Here is a 26,555-nt window from a genome sequence, read left to right as displayed (position 1 = left end):
GAATAAGAATTTTAAAAAGAGGTCGATTTTCTCAAGCTTATTCAAAATCACAGGCCCAAATCAAAGGTCTCAGTGCCCACAAGCAAATGAAAATAGGGCAGATTTTCCTACAATATGTTTGAAATCACAGGCCCAGATGAAAGACTTCACTTCCCATGAACATGTGAAAATGAATGAACCTTCTTAAGAATATTTAAAAGCACAGAGCCTTGATCACATACTACGGTGCTCACGACTAAATGAAAACGTGGCCAAGATTTCCCCAAAGATATCTGAAACCACAGGCCTGGGACATATCTTCATTTTCACAAGTAAGATACATCTCTAAGTATGTTTGAAATCACGGGTCTTGATCAAATACTTGAGGGCCCATGAACAAATTAAAAATGAGGCAGAGGTTTCCACAGTTACGTTTGAAATCAAAGGCCTGGACCAAAGTCCTCCTTTTCATAAGTAAATAAAACTGCGTAAATAGCTATAAGTACATTAGACTCACAGTCCTGGACCCTGTGACTGGTTGACTGGTAAATGAAGGTGAGGAGACACCTCCAAATGTGTTTAAATCACACATTGTTTTTGTTTGCTGCTGTTGTTGTTTTGTTTGCTGTTGTTGTTTTTCCCAATCACAGGTTTTGATCAGAGTCCCTGGCACCAGGAGTCCAAAAATCCAGTCCAAGGTCGCAAGCGGACCCCTCCTCCCAGCTTTGTTTGTGGGTGTCCCACGTAAGTGAGGGGAACCCACAGATCGGGAAGTTCTCTCTGGGGGCCGTGGATTAGGCTTCTGCCCCTTCGTAACACTTCTTACCAACCTCAAGGCTCCAGGGAAGCAGGCAGGCCGGTATTACTATGGAGGCCCAGAGAGGGCAGGGAGCCTGCTCAAGGTCACACAGCATTTCGTGGCAAAGTCAGGACTAGACATGGACTCTTCCCTAGGGCTCCCACCCAGGCCTGTTCTAGTCTATTCTCTAAGGGCAGCACCATGGGGCTGCCCTTGAGACTGCCTCTCTGCTCCCTCAAGCTGGACTCTCCACTCCTCCTGCCCCACCACCCAAATCAAAGCTTCAGAGCTGGAAGGCCCCCTCTGCACGGCCATTGTACAGATGGGAATACCAAGGCTAGGGACGGATGAGGGCTGCATACAGAGCAGTGGTCAGAAGCCTGACTCCCAGCGCTCTGGGTGGGCATGGGAGACGCTGCCCCTTCCTGAGGACACAACCCCCTGACTGCGGCCAGGTGACCCAAAGGACCACCACGGCCACACTCAGCCCCCAGCCACAGATAGTGACATAGACACAGAGACTGCACAGACACTGGGCGGGGTGGCGAGGAGAACACATGTGGAGGGGGGCCTGGGGCAGCCCCCCGTGGAGCCTGGGGGGCTGGGCGGGCGGTGAGAGAGAGTGTGAGTGGGTGGGTGGGTGAGGAAAGAGCCTCTTACCTCGGATCGGAGTGCTTTCTGTAAGGGAAGCAGAGAGAGTCAGGTGAATGTCAGAAGGCAGTCCTGGCGGGGCCAGGGGGCCCCAGGGAGGCGGGGCTGGGCCACGAGCCAGGCCTGAACACTCTGTCCCCGGGGGCTGGGAGGGGGCGCTGAGGCAGCCCTGGGCCTACAAACCCTGCAGGCCTTGCTGAGGAAGAATCAGGAGGGTTTCCCATAGGAGGCAAGAATCTCCTGGGGAAGGAGGGGCTGAGTCTAGAAGCCCCTCTGGACTGGCCTGAGGGGCGTGGCCATGCCCCAGGGAGGTCCATGGCCTCGCCTGGCCCTGTGGGCTGCCTTTCTTCTGGGTCGAGGGAGGGAGGTCCACGACCTCCCCTCCTATTCGTTCTCGGGAGGGTCACGGAATGATGGGGGTCTCAGGAGTCTTGTTAGAGAAGGGGGAGAGGGGTTAGCGCCCCAGGGCTGGGCATTAATAAAGCAAAGGGAAGGTGTTACAAACAGGCCAAGTAGGAGGGACAGGGGAGGGCAGTGAAAGGGGATGGAGGGCAGAGGGAGGGCCCTGCAGCCTCCTTAATGTCCAAAAGGAAAAGAGGAAGAGAACGATCTATGTGTCTATATGGGCGCTGGGGGCTGGGACACCTCAGGAGACCAGAAATGGTGGTGCCGGGCTAGAGTTTCCCACCCTCTGCTCATCTTCCCAGGGGAGATCTGGGCCCCCTCCCTCTCTGCTGAGGACCTGGGCACCCTAAGGCCAGGGCAGGGAAGCCGCCGAGGGTGAGAAAACACAGCTCTTTCTGTCTGGCCCAGGCCTGTTTTGCAGATGGACAAACTGAGGCCCACAAGGGGCCAAGGAACTGTCATGCCATGAGTCAGAGGCAGGGGTGAGCCTTGAACCCAGCTCTCCAGCCTCCCAGGCTGGGGCCCCTCTAGAACTTTAGGGGGGCCCTATATTATCTCTTACAAAATCCCCAACCTAATGGGGCCACTCCCCCTCTTCACACGGAGGGAGGGGAGACAGGAGGAAGGAGGGGAATTTGCCTAAGGCTGCACCATGGAGAGCGAAAATCTGGGTCAGTGGGAATCTAGGTCAGCTCTGGCTCAGGCTGTTTTGCTACACTTGGACCTATCACCATAGTCCAAGTGACAGAAGGCAAAGGCCAAAGGACAGAACTTCCCAAGATGGCCAAATAGCCCACGGCCACTATGTTGGGAGGAAAAGATACTATACCTCTTGGGTATGAAAGGTGGTTTTGCCTTCTACTCCGAGGAAGATGAGAAGTTACTATCACGGGCCAATATTAGTCATTCTTACCTTAGTAAGAATTAGCCCAGCAAGTTGGATTCAGGGGACTTAGGCTGGGCTGGGAAAAGAGGACGAGATACACCCAGTACTAGCCCAGCTGGAACATTCCTCCCTCTCCCTAGATCCAGCCCGCAAACTTCCGTAATTTCACATTTTCCAGCAGTGTCAAGGCCCAGAATGGGGCAGGGGGTGCCGTATGTGCAAAGCTCCACTAGCCCCTCGTGGTCTTGTCTTTTTTCCTCTTTTCCTTTTGGGCTCCTCTCTCTGCAGCCCCCGGGTGTCCGGATGGGGAGGGCTAGGTGGTCAGGGGCAGGGGGGCGGGTGGGGGGAGACGTTAGTAAACATGCCACGTGGAGTGGGTCACAGTTACTGTCACAGTGGCCGTTAGTCTGAGGGGAGGGGACGGGAAGGGGGGACACGGTGGGGGGGGGCGTTAGTTGTTGACGTGGTGAAGAAATTAAACTTACCAAAGGTTTCTGAACGTTTACAACGGAGGGACAAGAAAAGAGAACAGGAACATTAACGGGTGGTTATGCAGAAGCCTGTATCCTCGTGGGTGCGGGAGGGGAGGTCAGAATAATGAGCAGATTGATTACAATTTTCCTTTTTTTCCTTTGGCCGTGCTGTGCGGCTCGTGGGATCTTAGTTCCCCGACCGGGGATCGAACCCGCGCCTCCTGCAGTGGAAGGTCGGAGTCTTAACCACCAGACCACCAGGGAAGTCCCTTGATCATGATTTTTAAAGCAGCTGATGTTCACTGAGCACTTGCTATATGCCAGGCAGCCGGTCAGGGGCCCCTCACAGAAACGCTGGGGAATAGGCACGGTTTAGGAGGATGCTGAGACCCAGGGGATGGGGCGCCGAGGTCCACACTCTTAGTCATTTCATTATATTGGGGCGACAATGGTGGAAACCAGCAGAGAAGCAACTGGATCCCGAAGGTTGCCATCGCTGCTCCAGCTGAACCCCCCAAGCTGCAAACACCCTCAGACGGGGCGGGACGGGGAAGGCTACGTCTCTCCCCAGTGCGAGGTCCAGGTCTCTCCCGGGAAGAAATTCTGGGCTTAACATCTGCCCCTTTTCAGGGTTTGGGTCTTTGCTGAGGGAAGGAGAAAGCAGAGGATGGGCAGACAGGACTCCTCAGAGGACGGGACTGGGCAGTGAGTGGGGGGGGGAGGGGCGCTGAGAATGATGGTGTGGCCTTCAGGCAGGGGTGGCTCCAGGGCGGGGCCCTCAGAGGAAGGGGAGAGAGAAAAGAGAGGGTGCACCAACACGTGTCCATGTGACTGAAACATGCGTAAGTGCCCGTGGGCACAGCCCGACCACACACGTGTCCGCGCCCACAAGGACCAGCCTGAGACGTGCACACGGAAGGGACTGTCACGCGGATACACGTGTGACAGAGACACACGTGGACGAGCTCTGCTATGTGGGGTGGGGAGGCAACCCTGTGCTGATAGCACAGCCTGTGTGTGCCCACAGATGCGGAGCAGGTCAGGACACACAGGGAGCCCGGACACACACACGCGGACGTTCGTGAGGCAGTTAAGACAGCCGACACGAGGCACACACAGCCCCCCAGAGAGATGGACCCACAGACAGGGGCACAGAGGTGCTGTGCTAAGACACGATGGTGGAAGTGCCTGGCCCCAAGGTGGCCAAGGCCTTGTGCTCTGTCCAAGGCTCCCCTGTCCCGGCCGGGGCCTGGACAAACAGGCTGGACTGCCTGTCCGTGCCCCATCACGTCCTTACTGCTTCAGTCTTGGAGACACTCTCTCCCTGCAGCCCTCTACGGCTCCCCAGTACCTTACCTGTCTATGCCCACTATCTCCTCTGGAGACACCCACTGCTTCAGCACTGGAAATACTCTCTTGCCTTTGCCTTATGCTCCCCTCTACTCCTACCTGTCTGGACCCCATTATATCCTCACTGGACAAGTCTACTGCTTTAGCACAGAAGATACCCTCCCTCTGCCACCTTCCATGGCTCCCCATCACCTCTACCTGTCTGTTCCCCGACTGTGTCCCCACTGTTGGGGCACTGTAGACACCCACCCTCCTCTGTGGGTTTCCATCACCCGCAACTATCTGTGCCTCATTAGGACCCCACTGCTTGGGTACTGGAGACCCTCTGCCCCTGCGGCCTCTGCAGCTGCCCATCGTTGTACATATCTGGGTCCATTATATCTCCATGCAGGCACTGAAGAACTCTCCCCCTACCATCCGCCATAGCTCCCCATTACCCCTGCCCGTCTATATCCTATCACATCCCCACTGGTTCAGCTCTGAAGACACTTTCTCCCCCAATACCAATGCCCTCCGTGTCTGCGCATCCGCTCTGCCTTTCTGTCCTCCATCTGTCCCCAGGGCTTGGGCCCTGGGATGCCGCCCTCCCCCCTCCACCCACTGTGGCTCCCGCACCCTCCTGGCCGCCTGTGCTCACCTGACCGCAGCTGCTTGATGCGTCCATCGCTGGCACTGGGGTCCACAGGCAAGAAGTCCTTGAACCAGGTGATCTCGGGGTCAGGGTTGCCACTCGCAGCACAGAGCATGGTAGCTGTCCGTGTCCGCTCTACCACCTTCAGCTGGGGGCCCATGTCGATGTTGGGGAAACCAGGGGGCAGCTGGTCCTCTGAGGGTGGAGACGGGAAAAACAAAGCAGAGGCCCAGTTGTCACAAGTCCATGGCACCAGGGTGGGGCTCCGGGACGGGCCCCGGGTCCAGCCCCTGCCTGGCTGGGTGACCTCCCTGTAGCCTGTTTCTTTCTCTGTCTGTGAGAAAGACCCGTCTCATGTCGGGGAACTGTTGGGAGGACATCAGGGCTAGACCAGTACCTCTGACCCGGGGCGATCCTGCCCCCAGGGGACACTGGGCCATGTCTGGGGACACCTGTGGTTGTCACTCCTGGCATTGAGTCGGTGGGCCCAGGGACACAGCTCCACCCCTCCCAGCACCTAGGACGGCCCTGCAGAGGATGATCCAGCCCTGATGTCAGCAGCGCAGAGGCTACAAAACCCTTGGGTTACTTTACAGCGGCCGGAAGGAGCTTTTCGGAATGTAAATGGTACCACACCGCCCCCCCGCTGCCAGTGGCCCCCACCACCCTCTGGAGGAACCCAGCCTCCTTGCCCGACGCTGGCCCCCGCCGGCCTCGGCTGCCCCGTCGCACGCCAGCCTCACACTTCTCGCTCTCTCCATCCAGCCTCACCAGTCATCTTGGTCCCCAAAGTCATCACGCCCCCTCCTGCATCACCCCTGGGCATCCACGTCACCTCGGGCTAGCTCGTGGCCCCAAGTTATAAATCCTCCTGGGGACTTCCCTGGCGGTCCAGTGGTTAGGACTCCATGCTTCCACTGCAGGGAGCATGGGTTTGATCCCTGGTTGGGGAACTAAGATCCTGCATGCCGCAAAGCATGGCCAAAATAATAACAATAGTCATAAAAAGTTCTCCTGGACTCCAGAACATCCAAGTGTCAAACTCCATGGATCGTGATGTATCCGCGTCTCCGCCATGTCCCTACCACCCCATGCAGGTCCTGGCACACAGCAGGTGTGCCTACTACTGAGCCCGTGCTCTAGAGCCCACAAGCCACAACTACCGAAGCCCATGTGCCACAACTACTGAAGCCCATGTGCCACAACTACTGAAGCCCATGTGCCACAACTACTGAGCCCATGTGCCACAACTACTGAGCCCATGTGCCACAACTACTAAGCCCACGTGCCACAACTACTGAGCCTGCGTGCCACAACTACTGAAGCGCGTGTGCCTAGAGCCCGTGCTCCGCAGCAAGAGAAGCCACCGCAATGAGAAGCCCGCGCACCTCAACGAGGAGTAGCCCCCGCTCGCCTCAACTAGAGAAAGCCCATGCGCAGCAACAAAGACCCAACAGCCAAAGATAAATAAATTTAAAACAAAAATTTAAAAAACAAAAAGAGTGGATATACGTATTTGTATAACAGATACACTTTGCTGTACAGCTGATACTAATACAACACTGTAAGTCAATTATATCCCAATAAAAAATTTTTTTAAAAAAAGAAGAAGAATGTGGTTCTGGCCTGAGGCGATGGGGCGGGTGGCCTTCGTTCATGTAATTTGCACATCGCACCATGGGCTCCATGGCCTGACTCAGCTGGAGTTGATGCCAGGGTGGGGTACGCAGCTCATCAGCCTCCCACCAGGTCCCACCCCCTCTTGCACCTTTGCCCTCCCCCTCCAGCACCTGGACTCCTGGATCCTTTTGCTCTCACCCCTAAAACCCCCAGCTCTGGTCTGGCCTGTCATCTCCAGTGGACAAAGGGTCCCCTGGGGTAGGGCAGGCTTCCTCAGCCTAAATTAAAACAGCCACTAGCCCCCTTGTTATGGGCTGAAATGTGTACCTCCCCCCTCCTCCAGTACACAGGTTGAGGCCCTAACCCTCGGGACCTCAGAATTAGATTGTATTTGGAGACAGAGTCTTTAGAAAGGTCATTAAGTCAAATGCGGTATTAGGGCGACCCTCATCCAACGCGACTGGTGTCCTCATAAGAAGAGGAGATTAAGAACACACAGAGTGGAGACCATGTAAAGACCCAGGAGAAGACGGCTGTCTCTGAGGCAAGGAGAGAGGCCTCAGAAGGAACCAACCCTGCCGACACCTTGATCTAGGACCTCCAGCCTCCAGACTGAAAAAAACATGTGATGTAAGCCGCCCAGACTGTGGTACTTTGTCAGAGCAGCCCTAGCGAACTAACACAGTCCCTGCCCCACCCCTGATGGACAAGTGACAAAAAAGTGATCGCACGCAGGGCTGATGAGACCGAGGAGAGACAGGCCTGAGAGTCCACAGCTGGCAGGAATGTTCGTTGGTACAGCGGAACCAGAAGGGGTGAGTTGGTACCATCCACCTGAGACCCCCCGAGCCCTCAGCTCAGCGGCTGGCTCCCCAGGCCCGTGCACTCAAGTAGGAAGGCAGAGGTATGCCTGAGGCACCGAGAGTAACGGGAAAATGCTGGCGACAATCTAAACACCTGTCAACAGACACCTGGGCCATCTATGGATGGGTCCCCAAAACAAGCAGAAGGAATCGCCTTACAGACAGATTCGTAACAAACTCCAAGATGCATTCCTAAGTGGACAGAGTTCAGTGTGAAAGATGTGTAGACCAAGGATCAAAAACTACAGCCCCTGGGACTTCCCTGGTGGCGCAGTGGTTAAGAATCCGCCTTCCAATGCAGGGGATGCGGGTTCGATCCCTGCTAGGGGAACTAAGATCCCACATGCTGCGGGGCAACTAAGCCTGCGTGCTGCAACTGAGCCTGTGTGCTCTGGAGCCCGCACGCCGCACCGCACGCCGCAACAAGAGAGAAGCCCGTGCACCGCAATGAAAGATCCCGCGTGCTGCAACTAAGACCCGGCGCAGCCAAATTAATTAACTCATTAATTAAAAGAAAACAGAAACAAAAAACTACAGCCCCTGGGCCAAACCTGGGGCCCCGCTTGTTTTTGTTGATAAAGTTTTATTGGTGCATGGCCACGTCCATTGGTTTCCTCATCATCGACACGGCTTTCCTGAACTGAGAAGTTGCAAGAGACGCTGTCTAACCTGCAGAGTCAAAAATATTTACTCTGGTGTTTTATAGAAGAAGCTTGCTGCCTCTTGGTAAAGATAAAGCTGCTATTTGCGTAAAAAGGAAATAGTAAATGTTTATTTGCTTACACATGCCCAGGAGGGGCACCGGGCATGGTGGGTGTGTTGGGGGAGGGACAGGGGGCTGGGAAGAGGTGGGCCAGAGGCCACCATGTGGGGAGGGAACAGAGATCCAGGTACATGGAAGGGGCAGGAGGCCAAGACGGGGTAAGGGAGAGCCTGGCCGGGGCACCATCACCTGTGTCCCCAGTTAAACAAGAGAGCTGTGGTTCCGGCCCAGGCAGGGGTCGCTTCGTAGAGGAAGACGGCCCCAGTCCCAAGTCCTGGGCACTATGTACCAGGCCCTGTAAGGTAGCTTTCTGTGCCCACCTCTGAGATGGGATCTATTTCACAGAGGGGGAAACTGAGGCTCAAACACATGCGTACCTGCCCGGGTCATACAGCCAGGACACAGCAAGGCTGGGATTTGAACCCAGGCCGGGCTAAGCCTGGAGGAAGCTGGGTGTGGCCGGCATCTGCAGAACCCCCAAGCCGGGCCTGGACCTGTGGGGTCGGATGGGGTGGCTGGATCCTGTCTGAGCTCGTTCCACACCCAGTTTGTTCTTCCCGGCCCGAGGCCTGGACCACCTCATGCATGGTTCTGATTGGCTACTGATGACGTCACCGGAGGTTCGGGCCAAGACAACTGGGCCTCAATTCTTGGTGCTCAAAGCTGGCCCAGGCGTGCTGGGGGCTGGGTCTGCTGGTGTCCCTCTGTGCACCCGTTTCCTCTGTGTGTGTGTGTGTGTGTGTGTGTGTGTGTGTGCGCGCGCGCGCGCGCACGACTGTGCATGCGTGCTCACCCACGTATGCACCCGCACCCCACGCGTGTCCACACATGAGCACTTCCTGGGTGCGTGCAGCCCCGCGAGGGGCCCCCGTGAGTGCCTGTGGGCGGCAGCCAGCCAGGGTGGGGGAGGCCGCGGCCGCCTGACGTTACCGAGAGCTCCTAATTAAACAAAAATGTTCATCGAGTACCACATTGTGCCTGATTCCTCGGAGTTTAATTAAAACAGCAGCGCGGGAGGTGTGAGCAGGGTCCACAATCAGATGGCAGCGGAGGAAGGGAAGCTGGGGGTGCTGGGCCCGGCAGCCCAGACCTTCCCGCTCAGCCGCGGGGGGGTGGGGTGGGGGGGGAGGGTGTCCCTGGGGATCGGGGCGCGGGGGGGCGGCCCGAGGCGGTGGAGGCAGGGGGCACAGGCGTTCTGGGTCAAACGCTCTGGGCTGGGCGCCCAGCCCAAGCGCCACGTCTTTCTAGGCGGCCCGAGAACAGAGAGATGCCAAGGGTCTTGTTGGGGGAGGCGGAGAACGGAGATGTGTCTTTCCCAGACTCCCAGAGACTGTGCGGTTAATAGATTCACAGCGTGTCCTTTTAACTCTCTGAGCGCTTACAAAGGAGGCTGGCACAGTGGGGGGGGGGGGGGGGGGGGCGGGGCGGGAGGCGGGCTGTTCCTGAGAAAGGTCAGGGCAAAAATATCTGCTGGGAAGAGGCGGGGCGGGCTGGGGCGGGTGGACTCCTCCCCTTCCCTCCTCCTCCCTCAATCCGCCAGCAGGATGGGCTCCAGGACACACACACAATGAAACTATGAGGCCTCTTGTTAAAAAATTACTAGGAATTTCCAGGCGGTAACGGCAGAGCTTTCTGAGGGCGGTCGCACACCAGGGTCTGGGACCACGTGCCCCTGCGGCCAATGTGACAGCTCCTCCCAGAGCTCCAAGCTGACCGTGGCTCCACTGCCTGGGAGGACATGGGATGACTCCCAAGCTGGGAGCCGCATGTGGGGGCCACCTGCCCCCAATGGCTGGCAGTGGCTTGTACTTTTTTTTTTTTTTTCCTTTTGTCCATGCCGCGCAGCATATGGGATCTTAGTTCCCTGACCAGAGATCCCGCATCCCCTGCAGTGGAAGCGCAAAGTCTTTAACCAATGGACCACCAGGGAAGTTCCAAGTGGCTTCTACTTAGAGATCAGACAGGGTCAGGGTGCCCCTGTAGGCGACAGGCAGAAAATCCACCTACCCACCCACCCACCTGACAGCTGCAGTATGGCTGGTGGCAGCTGTCTTGTCACAACCAGAATAACAACGACAGTAATGATAATATCAGATCGGTAGAATCAATCAAGTGCTTGTTCCCCTCGTGGCACCATGCTGGTCCCCCACTTGTATCTAGTTCTGAAACAATCCCTTGTGGTGAACATCATTATTATCCCACTTTGGAGGTGAGGACACTGCAGCTCAGAGAGGTTCATTAACTTGCCCAAGGTCACAAAGCTACGGAGGGGCAGTGCCAGGATGCGAACTCAAGTTGCAGGCCCCTGGGTTAAAACCGCCTTGCAAGGGAGAAGGCAGCAGGGAGCAGCTGGGGTCGAGGGCAGGCGGGTTTGGGGTGAGACTGTCTGAATGATACTGGTTTACAATAAGGAAGCCATTTCCTGGTCCCTAGCCCACCTGAATGAGGCCAGCAAGAAGCCCACAGGAAGGATCTGTGTGAATTTATGAGGAGGTGGTATTTAGCTGTTTCTGCCTAGCCAGCCTTCTATTCCTCCTTTGTTTCTTTAAGGGAACCACCCCTTACTGACCCCACTACTTGACTCCAAGGAAGACTCTGCCCATCAGAGTATTTGTTCCTCCAGACACAGTGACCAGCTCAGGGATGGTCATCTGACCCAAGCTGGGCCAACGAACAGCAACGGTCCTGGGTCATTTAGTCCAGGGGGCCCCGGAACCTGGGGCTAATGGGCGGAATCCCACTAAGGATACCGTTGATAGGGAAAACAAACCCAGAGGTAGAAAGTGAACTCTGAGAACATCATGTGTGCTCCTGGATCCAGCTGAACCTGAAGCTCGTCGACTCCACAGAGATTTTAATTACATGAACCAATGAATTCTCAGTTTGAGTTGGATCTGCCTCTTGTAATCAGAAGAGCACGATTAAGATGACAAATGAAGATGACTCTAGTCCCTTAACACTCTTCTTTTCGGCAAAGACTCAGTAAATTCCTACCAGAAGGCTCTGGGCCCCAGTTGTATTACAGGCTAAAAAAAGGAGATCAAGGTCCTCCCCAAAGAGAAAATCCAAAGCAAGACTTTCATGAATCCCTTTGGTATTTGTCCCCAAAGTCCAGGCCCCAGGTCCTCCCGACCCACCCCGGGGAGCCCAATACCTCGGAGGACAGTGAGCTTGGCATGGACGGTGATCTCCCCGACTGAGTTCTGGGCCACACACTCGTACACGTTCTCATCCCGGGGTGTCCGGAGTGGCTGGATCCTCAGCACGGCCCCCGCACTCCCATCAAACTCGATCGTCTGCCATGGGTAGGGGACAAAGGTCAGGGTGAGGCTGGGGTCCCAGGCGTGAACAGGAGAGGAGCTGGGGGCTGTACACACGTGTGTATACATCCATGTAAAGATAGTGGAGGCAGAAAACGGTCTGTACAAGTAAAGGGTATTGTGCATAAGTGGGTGTGTGACACTCGCACGTAAGTCTGGTGACAGGCATGCGAAGGCATGCTGGACGTGGAAATGTGTGTGTCTGACCATATACTTGTGCACAGAGTTGTGAGTTCCCTTCTGTGTGCAGTGGTGAGATAAGATTCAGAGAGGGCAGGGAGTTGCTTGAGGCCACACAGCACAAAGGTGGCAGAACAAGCGAGCCTGGAGGGCCCTCATGGGGCACATGGTGGGGGGTGCACGTGGCAGAGAGTGGGTGGGAGAAGAGAAGGGACCTGTCTGGAGAGGGTGCCTGCCCTGACTGCCCATGCTCCATCTGGGGAATGTTTCTGGGACAGCTTCTGTGGCTGAGCTGCCATGGCCCCGTCCAGGGGTGGGGCTGGTCCTCAGCTGTCTCCCCTCCCCTCCCCCCCTCCCCGACTCACCTCAAAGCGCTGCGAATTGACTTTCTTGCCCTTCTTGTTCCAGGTCACGCGTGGCTTGGGATCTCCCGTGGCCTGACACACAAAGGAGGCCACGCCCCCTGACACGCCAATCTGGTCCTTGGGTTCTTTGATGAACCTCGGGGGCTCTGGGGAGAGAGCAGGAAGCGGAGGGGCTCTGGTGGGCCAGGGCATGTGACAAGGACCCTATGGGGCCAGGTAAACATGCCCTCCATCCTCTGTCCGGACACAGAGATACCATGTGGGCCCGACAGGAGGGCTGGAGAGAAGAAGAAATGATACCACTGCCCCCTGTGGGCACCCCGGGCCCTGCCCAGCACCTCCACCCCCCGACCCGGATACAACGGCCACACATACTCACACGAGGACACACCTCACGTGGGCACACCTGCTCAGACCCAGTGCCACAGGGGAAGGTGAGAGGGGACACCCCTGAGACTTCGGGGTCCCTAAATTCAGCCCCTGAAGGCCCTCAGTAGTGACCAGCCAAACTATGGAGGGTCCTTGATCTTAAAAAGACTTGGGAGGAGAGAACTTGGTCTAATCAATCCCTGATGGGACATGTGGGGAGACGGAGGCATCAAACAGGGAAGCAGAGGGGGTGACCAAGGGACCTGAGGTCACAGCCAGACCAGAGATGGAACCCAGGGCTCCAGCCTCTTCATCTGGGGGAGGTGTCCAAACACAAGGAGTCAGAGCTGGAGGCCAGAGCTGAACATGGGCGATCGGATGCCGCCAACCACTAGAGCAAGTGCTTATTGAGCGCCTACTGTATGCGGACGGTGTACACTCAGCAACATGTCCTTCTGACAGTGCTGGGGGACAGAGCCACCATGATCCTCATTTCACACTCGAGGAAACCAAGGCACAGACCAGGCAAGGCACTTGCTTCGACACAGCCAGCCAGTGGCTGAGCGGGGATTTGAACTGGGCTGGTCCTGTGCCCCCATCCTTTGCCCCTCATGATGATCTGATGTGCTAAGTCTCCCCAGGAAAGTCTCAAGTGGGAGCTACTATGTCTTTGATGCCTACACAGCCTCAACTCAGCACGTGGCACAGGCTACAGTACCTGAGAGTTCATTAACATTGTCCTCTTTTTTTATTGACTTTTCACAGTAACCTCTGAATCGCCCAAAGGGATACTAGATTTCCATCCACAGTAATATGCTACAATGTAGCCCATAAAATGAATTCAGTTACTTCTGAGAGTTTTACCGACAGACCCAAGGGCTGCAACATACTTACAAGGTCCTGAGGGAAATAACCTACATATCCAACAAAACAACAAAAGGGGACGATTAAATGAACACTGGGCCACCCACTAAGTGGAATACTATGCAGCTGTAAAAAGGGACAAGAATGCTTTTGTAACGAACTTCTAGGACAGGAACAGCAAGATACACTCTGAAATGGACAAAAAGTGAGGGGTAAAAAGTATAGTAAATGCTCCTGTTTGTGTGATGAGAAAAATGAAAATGGGGAAAGAGTGTGTGTGTGTGTGTGTGTGTGTGTGTGTGTGTGTGTGCGCGCGCGCGCGCGCACACACACAGAAACAACAGCTGCCTCTGGGAGGAGAAAGCAGGTGGCTGGACACAGGGGAAAGAAGGCTTCATACCCTGGTAACTTTTTTACATTTAGAACTATTTGAAGATAAACTGAAATTATTATTTTTGTAAGGTTTGAATAGAAAGGTGAGCCAATTAAAGAAATATATTAAGTAAGTAAAAGTTTGGGCTCTGAGGAGAGGCAGAGAGAGGATGAACAACGCAAGCTTGAGCAAGGCCAGGCCTCCGAGCACTGAGCCACTCAGGTTCACCTAGAAAGTTCTGGCTGCTCAGAAGTGCCGAGAAGTTCAAGGAGGCCTCAGCTTCCAAGTCTGGGTGCCACAGAGCCCAATTTCTCCCATCTGTGACTCAGGCTGGGCTTTGAACAAAAGAGAGTCCCCGCCTCAGCGCCTTGACTGGCCTCGCCTCCCTCATTCCAGGCTGTGCTCCCATTGATATGACCATGTAAGTCTACACTGGCCACCTCCCTGGAAAATCAGCAGACCCACTGCATGCAGGCATCAGTGGGCTCACTCAAAGCCTGTGTATCTTACCGGGGAAGTGATTGTTGATTCCACTGTACAGATGGGATTGTACAGATTCAGGGAGTTTAATGAGCTTGCATGACGTCACACAGCTCAGAAATGACAGCAACAGGGCTGGATCCTGGGTCTATCAGTCCCCAAGCCCACGTCTTCTGTTCCTCTCACCTCCAGGCCCTGAGCCTGATTTCGATGTTTTTGCTCCACGCTGAGCCCTGGACTGGGCCTGCCTCTCTGGCTCTGCCTTGCCTGGGTTGCCCCTCCTACAGGAATGGTGACTGGGGCCATGTGGGTCCCCAGCCAAGGTCATGGGGGGAAGTCTCTGTGGTCAGGTCAGGAATCTCGCTTCTGAGAAAAATCCTCCCTGGGGAGCCACTGGAAGGAAGGGCAGAAGTGGGCTGCAGGGAGTGAGAAGCATCCAGCTGCCTTTTTACAACTCGGAGCTGGGAAGACACCCCGAGCACCCTCCAATCCGGGAAACGAGACACGATGGGAGCCCGTGCTGTCCCTCCTCCTCTCTTCATCTGGCGGCTTCAACCTCAGCTCAGCCAGCACCTCCCCCAGGGAGCCTTCTTGGATTACCACTGGCCGGGTCAGGACCCCCTCTGTCCCCATCCTTCCATGGCGCCCCCTTCCATCACGGCCCCGATCACACTGGGTTGAAATACTTGGTTATGTGCCACCTGGCAGGGTGGGCATGAAACAGACCCCACTCTTTGGGACCCCACCACACCACTTCTCTGTGCCCGGTGACCCCTGAAAAACTGGGGCTTTGAACCTTGATGCTTGCCTAATACTGGGCCCAGTGAAGCTGCCCACTCGCTCCCTGGCGCCCCCTCGCTGCAGGGCAGACGCCTCTCAGCTTACCTCCAGGCAGCTCTGGGATCCCAGCCAGCCCGGAAGAGCTTTCTCCGTCCGCTGCATCCCCCATTAGAATATTTCTTGCAGATGCTTAGATTCTCTCATTTGGACAAATCCTCCCTTCCTCTTCTTGGAAAAAGGGGCCCCAAACATAAGAAAGACACACTGGGGTATGGCCGCAGCCTGTGGCAAGCAAGCGCTCCTTTTGTGCTGGGCCTGTTCTCACACCCAGCTCTATTCTGAGGCTCAGAAAGGGTGAGCGACTGGCCCCCAGTCACCCAGCTTGTGACGGGCAAGAGCTAAGATTCCAACCTGGTCCTATTGGGCTCCCAAAGCCTTGCAAATAGTACACCCGATATACAGGGTTGTGGGTCTTCAGTGATGGAGAGCACCCTGGTGTTCCTGTTTCTTAGATGAAGAGACCAAGGTTCAGAGTGGCGATGCCAACAGCGCAGAGCCTGGGAAGGGCTTGGCCTGATTTCTGTTTTTCCATTTCAGATTTTGCAGAGAAAACTCTGGTGCCAGAGCTGGAGACCCACCCACCAGTCCCCTCCAACCCAGCCTGGACTGGCCGCACAGCACCCTGGGAAGGCCCCACAGGACCAGAAGCTGTTTTTAGGGCAGAAATCACTCCTCTTGGTGCTGGATGGTGGACACATCAGCTGCCTGCCCGGGCTCTCTACCAACTGACAGCCCCCACCCGAATGGTTTCCTGAGGACCTGGGCTACTCCTTGAAGCTGGCAGTGCCAATCACGGTGCCCACAGCCCCTCTGCTGGCCCCCAGATGACAGGGTTCCTGCTAAACAGACCACCTCCTGGGGTCAAGATGCCCCAGCTTTGGAGACGGAGACCTGGGTTTGAGTCTAGGCCACTACCAACACCTAAAGGGATACAGTAGTAACAATTCCAGGGGACTTCCCTGGCGGTCCATTGGTTAGGACTCCACACTTCCACTGCAGGGGGCATGGGTTCGATCCCTGGTCAGGGAACTAAGATCCCACATGCTACACGCAGTGTGGCCAAAAAAAAAAAAAAGAATTTCAGGGCTCACTGAGGGAGCATCCACGGAGCTAGCCCCGTGCTGATAGCCTGGGTCACACTCCCTCATGGCTCACCTGGACCACTGCAGTCTCCTCTGCCCTGGCATCCCCCCATCCTGTCCTCCCCAGCCTCAAGTCTGTCCTCCCTCAGCAGCCAGAGGACACCTGTGAGCACCTCAGTCAGGACCTGCTGCTCCTCTGCCCACAGCCCTCCAGGGCTCCCACCTCCCTGGGGTACAAGCCACGTCCTCTCTGCTGCCCACAAGGCCCTGCACAACCTGCCCCGTCCCCTCCCTGCCCTCCCCTCCTCCCTCTCTCCCCCTCGCTCACTCTGCTCCAGACACACAGGCCTCCTCACTGTTCCTCCAACACACCAGGCACAGTTCTGCCCCAGGACCTTTGCACAGGTTATGCCTTCTGCCCAGCACACCTTCCCCCTAGACATGCATGGGGTGCACTCCTCAGCTCCTTTAGGTCTCTGTTCAGATGTCATCTCCTTGGTGTGATCTTCCCCGATGCCCTCCCACCCATTTGAAATGCAGCCCCTAAACCTCCACTCATGCTCTCATCTCCCTTCCTGTTTATCTTGCTCCCGGGCACATCCACCATCCAGCACACTTGGTGTCTCTCCCTCAAGATTATCAGCTCCAAAAGGGGGTGGGGGGTTTCCCTGGTGGTGCAGTGGTTGGGAGTCCGCCTGCCGATGCAGGGGACGCGGGTTCGTGCCCCGGTCCAGGAGGATCCCACATGCCACGGAGCGGCTGGGCCCGTGAGCCATGGCCGCTGAGCCTGCGCATCCGGAGCCTGTGCTCCGCAACGGGAGAGGCCACAACAGTGAGAGGCCCGCGTATCACACACACAAAAAAGGGGGTGGGATATCTGTTTTGTCTCGCAGGTCTAAACCAGTGCCTGGCGCACAGTAGGTGCTTATGAAAAACCCACTGAATGAATGAGAGCACAGCCCCACCCATGGTCACACGATAGAGCGAGGATTCGAACTCAGGACAGGACAGCCTCCAAACTCTGGGATCTCTACCCCCTCCTCAAAATGGTCACTTTGCAGCCTCAGTTTCCTCACCTGTCAATGGGAATGATCTCAGCATCCTGCCCAAGGCTGGTTAATTACCACTGGAGCAAGATGTCAAAGTCGTAAATATATGATTTATTCCACTAGTGTAAGTTCAATAAGTGGTGGTCACGTGGGGGTACCATCGAGGGGATGGGGCCAGGGATGCTACTCTGCACCCCACAGTGCCCAGGACGGCCCCCCACTCCCTGAGAATGCTCTGGCCCCGACCTCAGCAGTGCCGAGGGCAGGGGAAACCCTGCGTTAAGTGAATGAATGAAAAGCTAAAACTGCTCAGCCCTCGGCCCACTATTCCCACTGCAAGGAATAGAGCACAGAAGACACAGGCCCCGGGAGGTGACCAGATGGATCGCAGCCCAGGCACGCCTGGCTGTGTGGGGTGATGGGTAGCAACCCGGGCTCTGGCACCAGGCAGACTGGCCGATTCCTGGCTGTAAAACGTAACCTCACTGTGCCTCAGTTTCCCCATCTGTACAATGGGGGTGGGGAGAATAGCCTCCATCTCATCAGGTGGTGGTGGCTGATGTGAATGTTAGGCAGTTACTACAAAATAATATAAAAACGAGAAAAAGCACGGATGGACGAGGCAGGTGTGTATGCCTCTGGTGTTCTCACTCAGGGGCAATAATTACCATGCTCGTGGTAACCCGGGATTGTGGACCTACTGTGTTCAAGCAGCGTGCAGGGGTTTATCGTGTGTCCTTGTCCCAGGAATGCTGGGAGATGAATGATGCCGAGTTTCATTCTGTCAAGGTAGAAATGGCCGCTGAGCGAGGTTGAGTCACTAGCCCAAGGTCACACAGCAGGTTAGCAGTGAAGTCAGGATTCAAACCCAGGCTAACAGCAGATCCCAGTTTCTTTCCCTGCTGACCTGACCCTTTGTGTCCCCATCAGCCTAATGACACCTCCTCTAGGCCCCTCGTGGTGGGACAGACCGTGGCATTAGGACTAGGACTGATTCTCATCCTCTCCATGTTACTGCCAGAAGCACAGCCTTGCCCATCCCCAAACTACACCAACATCTTTCTTCACCTCCAAGCGTTTCTGTGTGCTAACATCTTCGCCAGTAATGCCCTTTCTATTGGTAAACTCCTATACACCCACAAAACCCCAGCTCCAATGCTCTCTCTCCCAAGAAGCCTCCCCTGGCTCCGCCTGGGAAGGTTTGATTGATTGCCTGTGTGTCTACGAACTGGGTGCTGGTATTTCCACCTGTGGCAAGGGAAGGAAAACTCTGTGGCTACCTCAGGAGTGACTTCAAGTAAGCCCCAGTCCCCTCAGAGCTTTGGTTTCTCTCATGGAAAAACGGGGATGGTAATGAAACTAGCATGCTGGGTTCTGTGAGGTGGAGGGAGATGGAGCAGGTATAGCCTGCATTTAGCACTGGGCTTGGCGCAGATTCAACGCTGGGCAAACAGACACTGTCATCACCGTCAGCATGACTGCTTTTTCATACCATTCTTGTCATTCACCTCTGCACCTCTCAGGACCCAGTGCACAGCAAGCATTCTACTCGGCCTCTTTCACAGAGCACAGAGGCTCTGCACGGCAAAACCAGCACCCTCCCCACCCCCCCGGGGTGGGGGACACGTGTTCACACGTGCACATGCAAACTCAAAACGCCCACACTTACCTTCTGTGGCACAGCCTCCTACCAGCAGGACCACGAGGAGGCCCATGGGACCAACCACAGATGCCACACCATGGCACCAGGCAGGCGCCATGCTCGGCCGTGACCTGCAACCTCCAACCTCTGGCCCTGGAGGGGGGATGGCCCCCCCCCCACGGTCCCTCACAGAGAGGCCTCAAGCCAAGCGTCAGTCGGGGCAGCGTCTGCAGAGACAAAAAGAGGGGCCGTGAGAGGGGAGCAGGGGAATCCAGGGGGCCTTCATGGGGGAGGCAGCAGGAGGATCACAGAGGGGCAGAGGAGAGTCACGGGATGAGAGGGTGAGGGTTACAGGACAATGGGGGAGGGTCAGGGGGCGACGATGGGGCAGAAAGAAAGTGCTGAGCCCCCACGATGAACTGAATGTTGTGTCCCCCCCCACCAAGCTATTATGTTGAAACCTAACCCTCAGTGTGATGGTCTTAGGGGCCTTTGGGAGGTGATTAGGTCATGTGGTGGAGCCCTTGTGAATGGGATTAGTGCCCTTATAAAGAGACCCAGAGAACTCCCTCCTCGCTCCCCGCCACCATGTGAGGACATAGCAAGATGGTCGTCTGTGAATCAGGAAGCAGGTTCTCACCAGACACCAATTCTGCCACCGCCCTGATCTTGGACTTCTGGCCTCCAGAACCATGAGAGATGTGTGTTGTTAATAAGCTACCCAGTCTATGGCATTCTGTTATAGCAGCCAGAACAGACTGAGACAGCCCTTACCCCTGGCTGAGCCCCCGACCCCAGGCTGAGCCCCAGACCAGGACTGAGCAACCCCTCTAGAAAGCGCTCTGAACATCTAATTCCCCCCCCCCTCGCAGGCTGGATCGCCCACCCGAAGGAAGAGGCTCCAGCTAACACTGCTGACAGTCCCTACAAATCTGCCCATTCGGCCACCAGACGGACCTTCCCCGCAAACACACCTGCCCGTCCCTGCCCTGCTCTAACACCTCCCATGGCTCCCGTCAGCCCCAGAGGAAGCTGCGCCTACTGGTCTCGTCCCCTCTCTCACGGGAGATGCAGCCACACAGTCCCAGCTCAGTCACACCCTGCTGTGTTCTCTGCTGGAAATGCTGTCCCCACACTACCGCGTGACAGGTCTCAGCTCCACCGTCACTTCCTCTGGAAGCCCTCCCTGCCCCTGGCAGGTCAGCCCCCACCCCCAATTCCACATCCCACGGCTTCAGAAATGATGGAGATCATCCTTCACAGCATTTACCCCAGTCTGCAAATCAAGTGAGAATGTTCGTCACCCAGCGTCTGTTTCTCCGGCGAGAATCCAAACTCCTCTAGGGCAGAAGGGTCCTTCTCAGGGGCCAAACCCTAGGATGGCCCCCTCTCCACTTTGGTCAGGGCCAGGGTGGAAGCGGGGGCAGGAGGAGGCCCAAGGATGAGGCCCTCGTGGCCGGGTCAACCTTGGACACCCACTCCAGGCCATGCCCCAGGCGGGTCCGCACCATGGCCACGGGGACGGGTGCCACGTAATCGTGGGGCAGCCCCTGTGTTTCTGGCTCCCAAAATATCCAGCTGTGGTCACCACGCCCAGCCCCAGAGTGGCCCCAGGGGAAGGCTGGGCTGGTGGTGGCCGGGTCATGGCCCAGGGTGGAGAGTGGAGAAGGTGGGATGAGGAAGGTGGGGATAGGGGCACTCAACGGGCACACAGTCAGACCATGGACAGTCAGACCAGACAGAAAAGGAGGATGCTTGCACACAGGCCAGCCACAGACAGACCCAGACACACGGTCAGACCACAGACAGACAGGGAGACCAGACATAGTCACAGATGTATTTGTACAGTCAGGCAACAGAGATGGGTCCACACGTGTAGTCAGGCCAATAAAACTGACACACAGACCACAAACATGGACAGGCACAAAATCAGACCCCAGACACACAGAATCAGACAAGATACAGACAAAGGGTCACAACGGGGCAGACAATACACATACACAGTCTGACCACAAGCAGTCAGGTCACAGACACACAGGTACATGCCAAGACCACAGACACACAGCCAGATGAGATATACACACAGGGTCACGGTCAGGCAGGCAATACACATACACAGTTGGGCTACAGGCAAGCACGAACACAGAGGCACACTGGAGCTCCGCAGGGCATGGCAGGTAAAAACACACGGCTCACAGACTCGGATGCGGGCACACAGTGGGGCTACAGAGATGGGCAGTCAGCAGAGCAAACCTGTACCCAGCCAGATAGCATGCACACGGACACGTAACGTCAGATCCCCCATTCACATGCACGTGCACAGACAGGCAGGCGCACAGTCAGACCACAGATACACACTGGGACCCAACCACGGGCCCTTTAAGAGCACAAGTGGCTGATGAGGACGGTGAAGGTCCCAGCTGGGGAAATGGCCCATGGCCAGCTGGGGCCAGGGTGACCACAGCAGCTGGTCCCGCCCACAGATGCACATTGGCTTGGCCACATCTGGGGAGGGGGCTCAGCTCTGGCCCAGACCACTTGGATCGGCTGCCCAGGCCCGCACAGAGCATCTGGGGAAACCGAGGTAGAATTTTAACACGGAGGGGCTCAAACCCACCACCCCGGGGCGGGCGGGTGTGTGTGTGACTCCCCTGCTCTAGTCTCCTCACCTCCGATGCCAGCTGGCATGGGCAGGGGTCACGTGGCCCTGGCCACGATGCCTCCCCCACCCCCTATGCCCCATTGGAGCCAGGGGCAGCTGCCTTCTAAAAAGGAGGCCCCTAATTACCCCCTGGCTCCTGCAGCCCCGCCTTCCCAATTACTGGGCAGGACGGGGCTGATCCAGGAACAGGCGGGGCCCAGCCATCAGCTCCCAACTCCCCAAAAGAGGTCGTTCCAGCCTGCTGGGCCGGGGGAGTACATGGCACGGGGGCTTTCAAGGCCTGGAGCAGGAATGGGGGTGGGAGGTGTGGGACAAATCCAGGGTGGAAAGGATCAGACAGAACACAGAAGGTTAAAAGTTCCAGGGCTGGGACTTCCCTATCGGTCTGCGCTTCCAACGCAGGGGGTGTGGGCTCGATCCCTGGTCAGGGAACTAAGTAAGATCCCACATGCCGTGAGGTACAGCCAAAAAAAAAAAAAAAGTTCCTGGGTCTCTTAGGCCCTCATTCTCCCTGGAAGAACTTTGCCATGGCAAAGCCCCAGACCCTCCCACCTCTTCCGGCTTCCTGCGAGACCAGGGGTAGGCTCCCCTGCAAGGGGCTGGGGGAGAATATAAGCAAATTCTGTCAGCTCTGTCTCCAAAACCTAGGCTGAGACTGTCTACTTCTTACCCCTTCTTCTGCCTCTACCCGGTCCAGCCCCCTCATTGCTCACCTGGACCAATGGAGTCATCTCCTGCCATGCTACCCGCCACCCCGTCTGTCTTCCCCTCAGTGCCAGAGGGCACCTATTAGCACCCGAGTCAGGTCCCATCCCTCCTCCTTTGGTGGTAAAAGTCCAAGCCCTCCCTGATGCCCACAAGGCCCTGCACGACCTGCCCCGTCCCCTCCCTGCCCTCCCCTCCTCCCTCTCTCCCCCTCGCTCCCTCTGCTCCAGACACACGGGCCTCCTGGCTGTTCCTCCCACATGCCAGGCACGGTCCTACCCCAGGGCCTTTGCACGGGTTGGTACCCTCTGCCTGGACCTCTCTGCCTCCAGATTTAATGTTAATATTATGACTTGACTGAGAATTAAAGGGGGAATGGGAATGGGGGTGGGTGTCTTCACAGAAGGAACAGCACAAGGAAGGACAAGAAGCAATACTGAGCAGTCCTAGCAGGGAGATGGGGAGAGATTAGGGCAGAGCGGTGGCCACACACTGAACCCACAGAACAAGGAACCCTAGGCAGCTCTGGGCAGGAGGGGATGTGGCCAGGCTGGCACGACGCCAAGCCTCCTCTCTGACAGGTCTTGCAGTAAAGCAGTCTGAGCCATCAGCCTCCCCACTGCTGAGAAAGGGAAACTGAGGTAGGTGCCTCAGAACTGCCTGACGCGGCAACCCCCAAGTTCTTGGAGGATGAACGTGGCCATTAAGAAGGGAACAGCCACGGATGGGAGTCACAGGAAATAACTTGGGTGGGAAACGAGGCTGGGCAGGGAATGGGGAGGAGGGAAGGGAGTGGCCTCTGGACCCGGAACCCAGGGCCCCGGAAGGGTCCCTGCCCACCTCTGTGCCAGGGCAGAGCTGCCCACCATCTGTTCCCCGCAGCCGGGCAGAGGTGGGTGCCCGTCTTGCACAGATGAGGAAACTGAGGTTCACAAAGAAGCGGGGACTGTCAAGGACCCCCGGCTGGCTGGGGCCTTGGTTCCAGAGACCACGTTTACACAGGACTGTGTCCTTCCCTGGCCACTGTGTGACCTCAGGAAAGTGGACGACCCTCTCTGGGCCCGGTGCGGCCTGCTGGATGGCCTCTGGGGGTTCCCAGACCTCTTTCACAGGGGGTGAGTGGGCACCCATTCCAGTCAGGTGCCGGGGTGCAGGTCACGCGATCCTGGAGCCAGCTCTGTGTGCCCACGCAAAGCAGGGAGCATAAAAGAGTGATTATGACACAGGACTAGGCAGCAAATGGGCTCTGTGTCACTCACATGGGGCCGGGTGTCCCAGGGCCTGAGGACTCTGGGCTGCCTCCCCCTGCCCTGCCTGAGGGTCTGGTCTGTCCTGGGGGTCTAGGGGCTCACCTGCACAACCCTGACTCTCAGGGACTTCCCGGGGCCAGGGGAAGGAGAGGTGGGTGACACTGGCAGCGGGGCTGAAGGAAAAGCCCCCTAGGGACACACAACATCTCCGCCCTCACACCAGCGCCCCACACCCCTCCAGCCCCAAAGCCCCCCTTCAGGGCCAGGGGACTTTCCTGCTGCCTGTAACCCCTTTCCCAGGGCCTCAGAGCCCCTGGAGGGCAGGACCTGGGTCTCCAGCCTCCCTGGGTTGCTGTGTCCCCAAAGTGTGAGACAGGGTCCAAGCTCTAGCTCGGTAGCCCCTGGTGGGCTCCAAGGGGCTCTGGTCAAGCCCCTCTCCCTCCTGGGGCCTCAGTGTTCCCCCACCGGGCAACGGGCTCAGGATGTAGCCGGGTGGGACTGGCCCTGCCACCTTCCTGGAATGGGCTAGGACCAGGGCTGAGGGATCTGCCTTTAGTTGACTATCGATTCGGATTGAGTGCTGTCCCCAAGGGTCCCCACCGCCAGGAGCGGATGGGCAGGGCAGCTGGGGAGCCAGGCCCAGCCCCAGAGGGAGTAATGGGTAACGCCAGCTGCGTGCCCCCCTCCACATGCCCAGCCCTCTTAAATGTTCCCCGTGCTTCCTTCTGTTTGACAGCAGAGGAAATTGAGGTTCAGAGAGGGCTAGCTGCACACGGAGGGTCACGCAGCACGGAGGGGCTGGGCTGGGTTAAGATTAGAGGCCAGAGACCAGCTCTCAGTCAAGCCCAGAGTCCACGCTCCCCGGGTGCCCAGCCTGCCAGGATGGCCCCTGCCAGCATGTCCCCCACGCCGGCTTCGTGGAGGAGCCTGAAACACCAAGATCTGGGTGCACCCCTGCCCTGCTGCTCACACCTGCCAGGGCTCCCCAGCGCCTCTGCTCAGTGTCCTGGGCTTGCCCTGCTGCTTCTTCCCACAGGTCACCACAGTTCTCAGAATGCACCGGTCCACCTCTGGTCCTTTCTTAATACAGGTCCTACTTCCAGGGGGCCCACCTGTCAACTCATCCTTCAAGCCGTAGCCGCAGACCTACCCACCCCAGGCTGAGACTGGACTCTTCCCCCAGCCCTGGGACCCCTCCTCTGCTCAGTCTTGACACCCCCCCCCCAACCCTGGGGCTGGAAGTAGCTGTGTTTGACTCTGCCCCTCCTCTGCTCTAAAACCTTCCATGGCTTCCATCAAAATCCATTAAAATCTAGATTCTTAACTTCAGCCTCCAGAACTGCCAACTCCATCATGCTGCACCCCGAATGCCCTGTTGGCCCTATGGGTGTCCCTACCCACTGCCTTCTGGCTCACACAAGGACATTTGTGCACGCTCTTCCTTCCACCCAGCGCACCATTCCTCGTTCTCCGTCAGACCTCAGCCTTCACGCTCATCCTCAGGTCTCGGCTGAGCTGGCACCTCCTCCGGGAAGCCCTCTTGGATGCCGCAGGAGGGACCAGGGTCCCCTCTGGGCTCCCTCAGCACCGGTGTCTCCCATCCCAGCTCTGCTCCTGTCACAGACCCATCATCCTCCAGGATGGGAGTCTTCTCCCCACCCTAGGAACGTGCACTTATTAGATGCCTACTACATGCCTGGCCCCATTTGACACTTTACCCATACCACTCCTGTGGTCATGTCCATTTCAGAGAGGGAAACTGAGGCCAGAAGGAGCCGCCACAGGCAGCAGAGGCCAACACAGACATGGCCTCCAGGTGCAGCCTACATCTGCTCTTGGTTGGGGGTGGGGGGATGTCTGCTCAAGCCTTAAGGGATGGAGGTGAGGCTCAAGGAGGGTCAGCCCAGGAGTCACAGGAAGCCCCTCTAAGGTCGCCCAGGACTCTGAGTAGGAATCCTGGGAAGCAGGATTCTCCAGGCAATAATGGGGGCGTTCAGACGCATGGAGCTTGGAGACAGGTATGGAAAGCGGGACGGTGGGAGCTGATATGCCTGCCCAACCCCTCAGTTTATTAAAGCCCCGACCAGGCACAGCATCAATCTGGAGCCCATAAGCCTGAGGGGCGCAGGGACAAAGTGAGAGAGGAAAACTTTCTGTGAGTTCTGGGGAGTGGCTAAGAGCAGGGATCCCAGCCACTAACCCCCCACCCCCAGCCCAGCAGTTCTGCCACCTCCTCCGCGGAGCGGGTCCCCAGCGGAAGGAAGGATGCCAAAGCACCCACCCGCTATCAGAGCACCGCCCCCCCCTCACGGCTGGCAGCGAAGGCTGCCCCAGCTTGGCTCCGCCCCCAGGAGGTGGGGGAAGAGGTCGGGCTGGGGGCCAGGCGGGGGAGGGGACCCCACAGAGCGTAACGGTCTGGAGTTTTCCAAAGTACGAGAGCGACCAGCCTGAACGGGGTGGGGCGGCGCGCCAGGCAGCGGCGGGCTCGAGCTATCCCTGGAGGGCAGCTGGGCCAGGCCGCGCGGGGAGGGGGTATGGGGGGAACCCGGGGTGAGGGGCCAGCAGACGGACAAAGGCCAGTGCAGACTGGGCCTCGAGGTGGAAGGGGGTACCGACGCACTCACCCTACGGCTCAGAAATCGGGGCCCGGGCCCCACGCTGCCTCGGCCGTGCCCGCTGCAGCCCTACCCAGGGTCCGCCGGGAGCGCAGCGAAAACTCGGAGACGCCGAGGCGCAGCGAGCTCGGCCTGGGGGCGGGGCGGGGCGGGGCCAGGGGCGGGGCGGCCAGGGGGTGGGCCCGGGGAGGGGGCCCCCAGAGCGAGCCTCGGGCGGGCCCGGCCGGAAGTAGGGCGGGGGACCAGTCGGGACCCAGATCAGCGGGCACTGAAATCCTACGTGGATGGGGGTCCTGTGTCGGGGAGGCCTCCAAGGAGGTCACTGTGTCCCCCGCAATG

General features: G+C 57.4%; 1 protein-coding gene across 1 annotated transcript in view; it reads right to left on the bottom strand.

Annotated features, from left to right (window-relative positions):
• PTPRS (protein tyrosine phosphatase receptor type S) overlaps positions 1 to 26,335 on the bottom strand; it is a 69,975-nt gene extending 43,640 nt beyond the window's left edge. Inside the window, exons 1-5 of the mRNA XM_082652459.1 lie at positions 26,226 to 26,335; positions 19,012 to 19,211; positions 12,286 to 12,431; positions 11,575 to 11,716; positions 5,181 to 5,369 (exon numbers count right to left, since the gene is read on the bottom strand). Of these exons, the coding sequence (XP_082508585.1) occupies positions 5,181 to 5,369; positions 11,575 to 11,716; positions 12,286 to 12,431; positions 19,012 to 19,102 (568 nt within the window). The 5' untranslated portion in view covers positions 19,103 to 19,211; positions 26,226 to 26,335. The remainder of the gene's footprint in view (positions 1 to 5,180; positions 5,370 to 11,574; positions 11,717 to 12,285; positions 12,432 to 19,011; positions 19,212 to 26,225) is intronic.
• Between the last annotated feature and the right edge of the window lie 220 nt (positions 26,336 to 26,555).

The sequence above is a fragment of the Grampus griseus genome (genome assembly GCF_964374135.1).
Source record: "Grampus griseus genome assembly, chromosome: 3".
Taxonomy (NCBI): Eukaryota; Metazoa; Chordata; class Mammalia; order Artiodactyla; family Delphinidae; genus Grampus; species Grampus griseus.
This window is presented reverse-complemented; position numbering and strand designations above follow the sequence as displayed.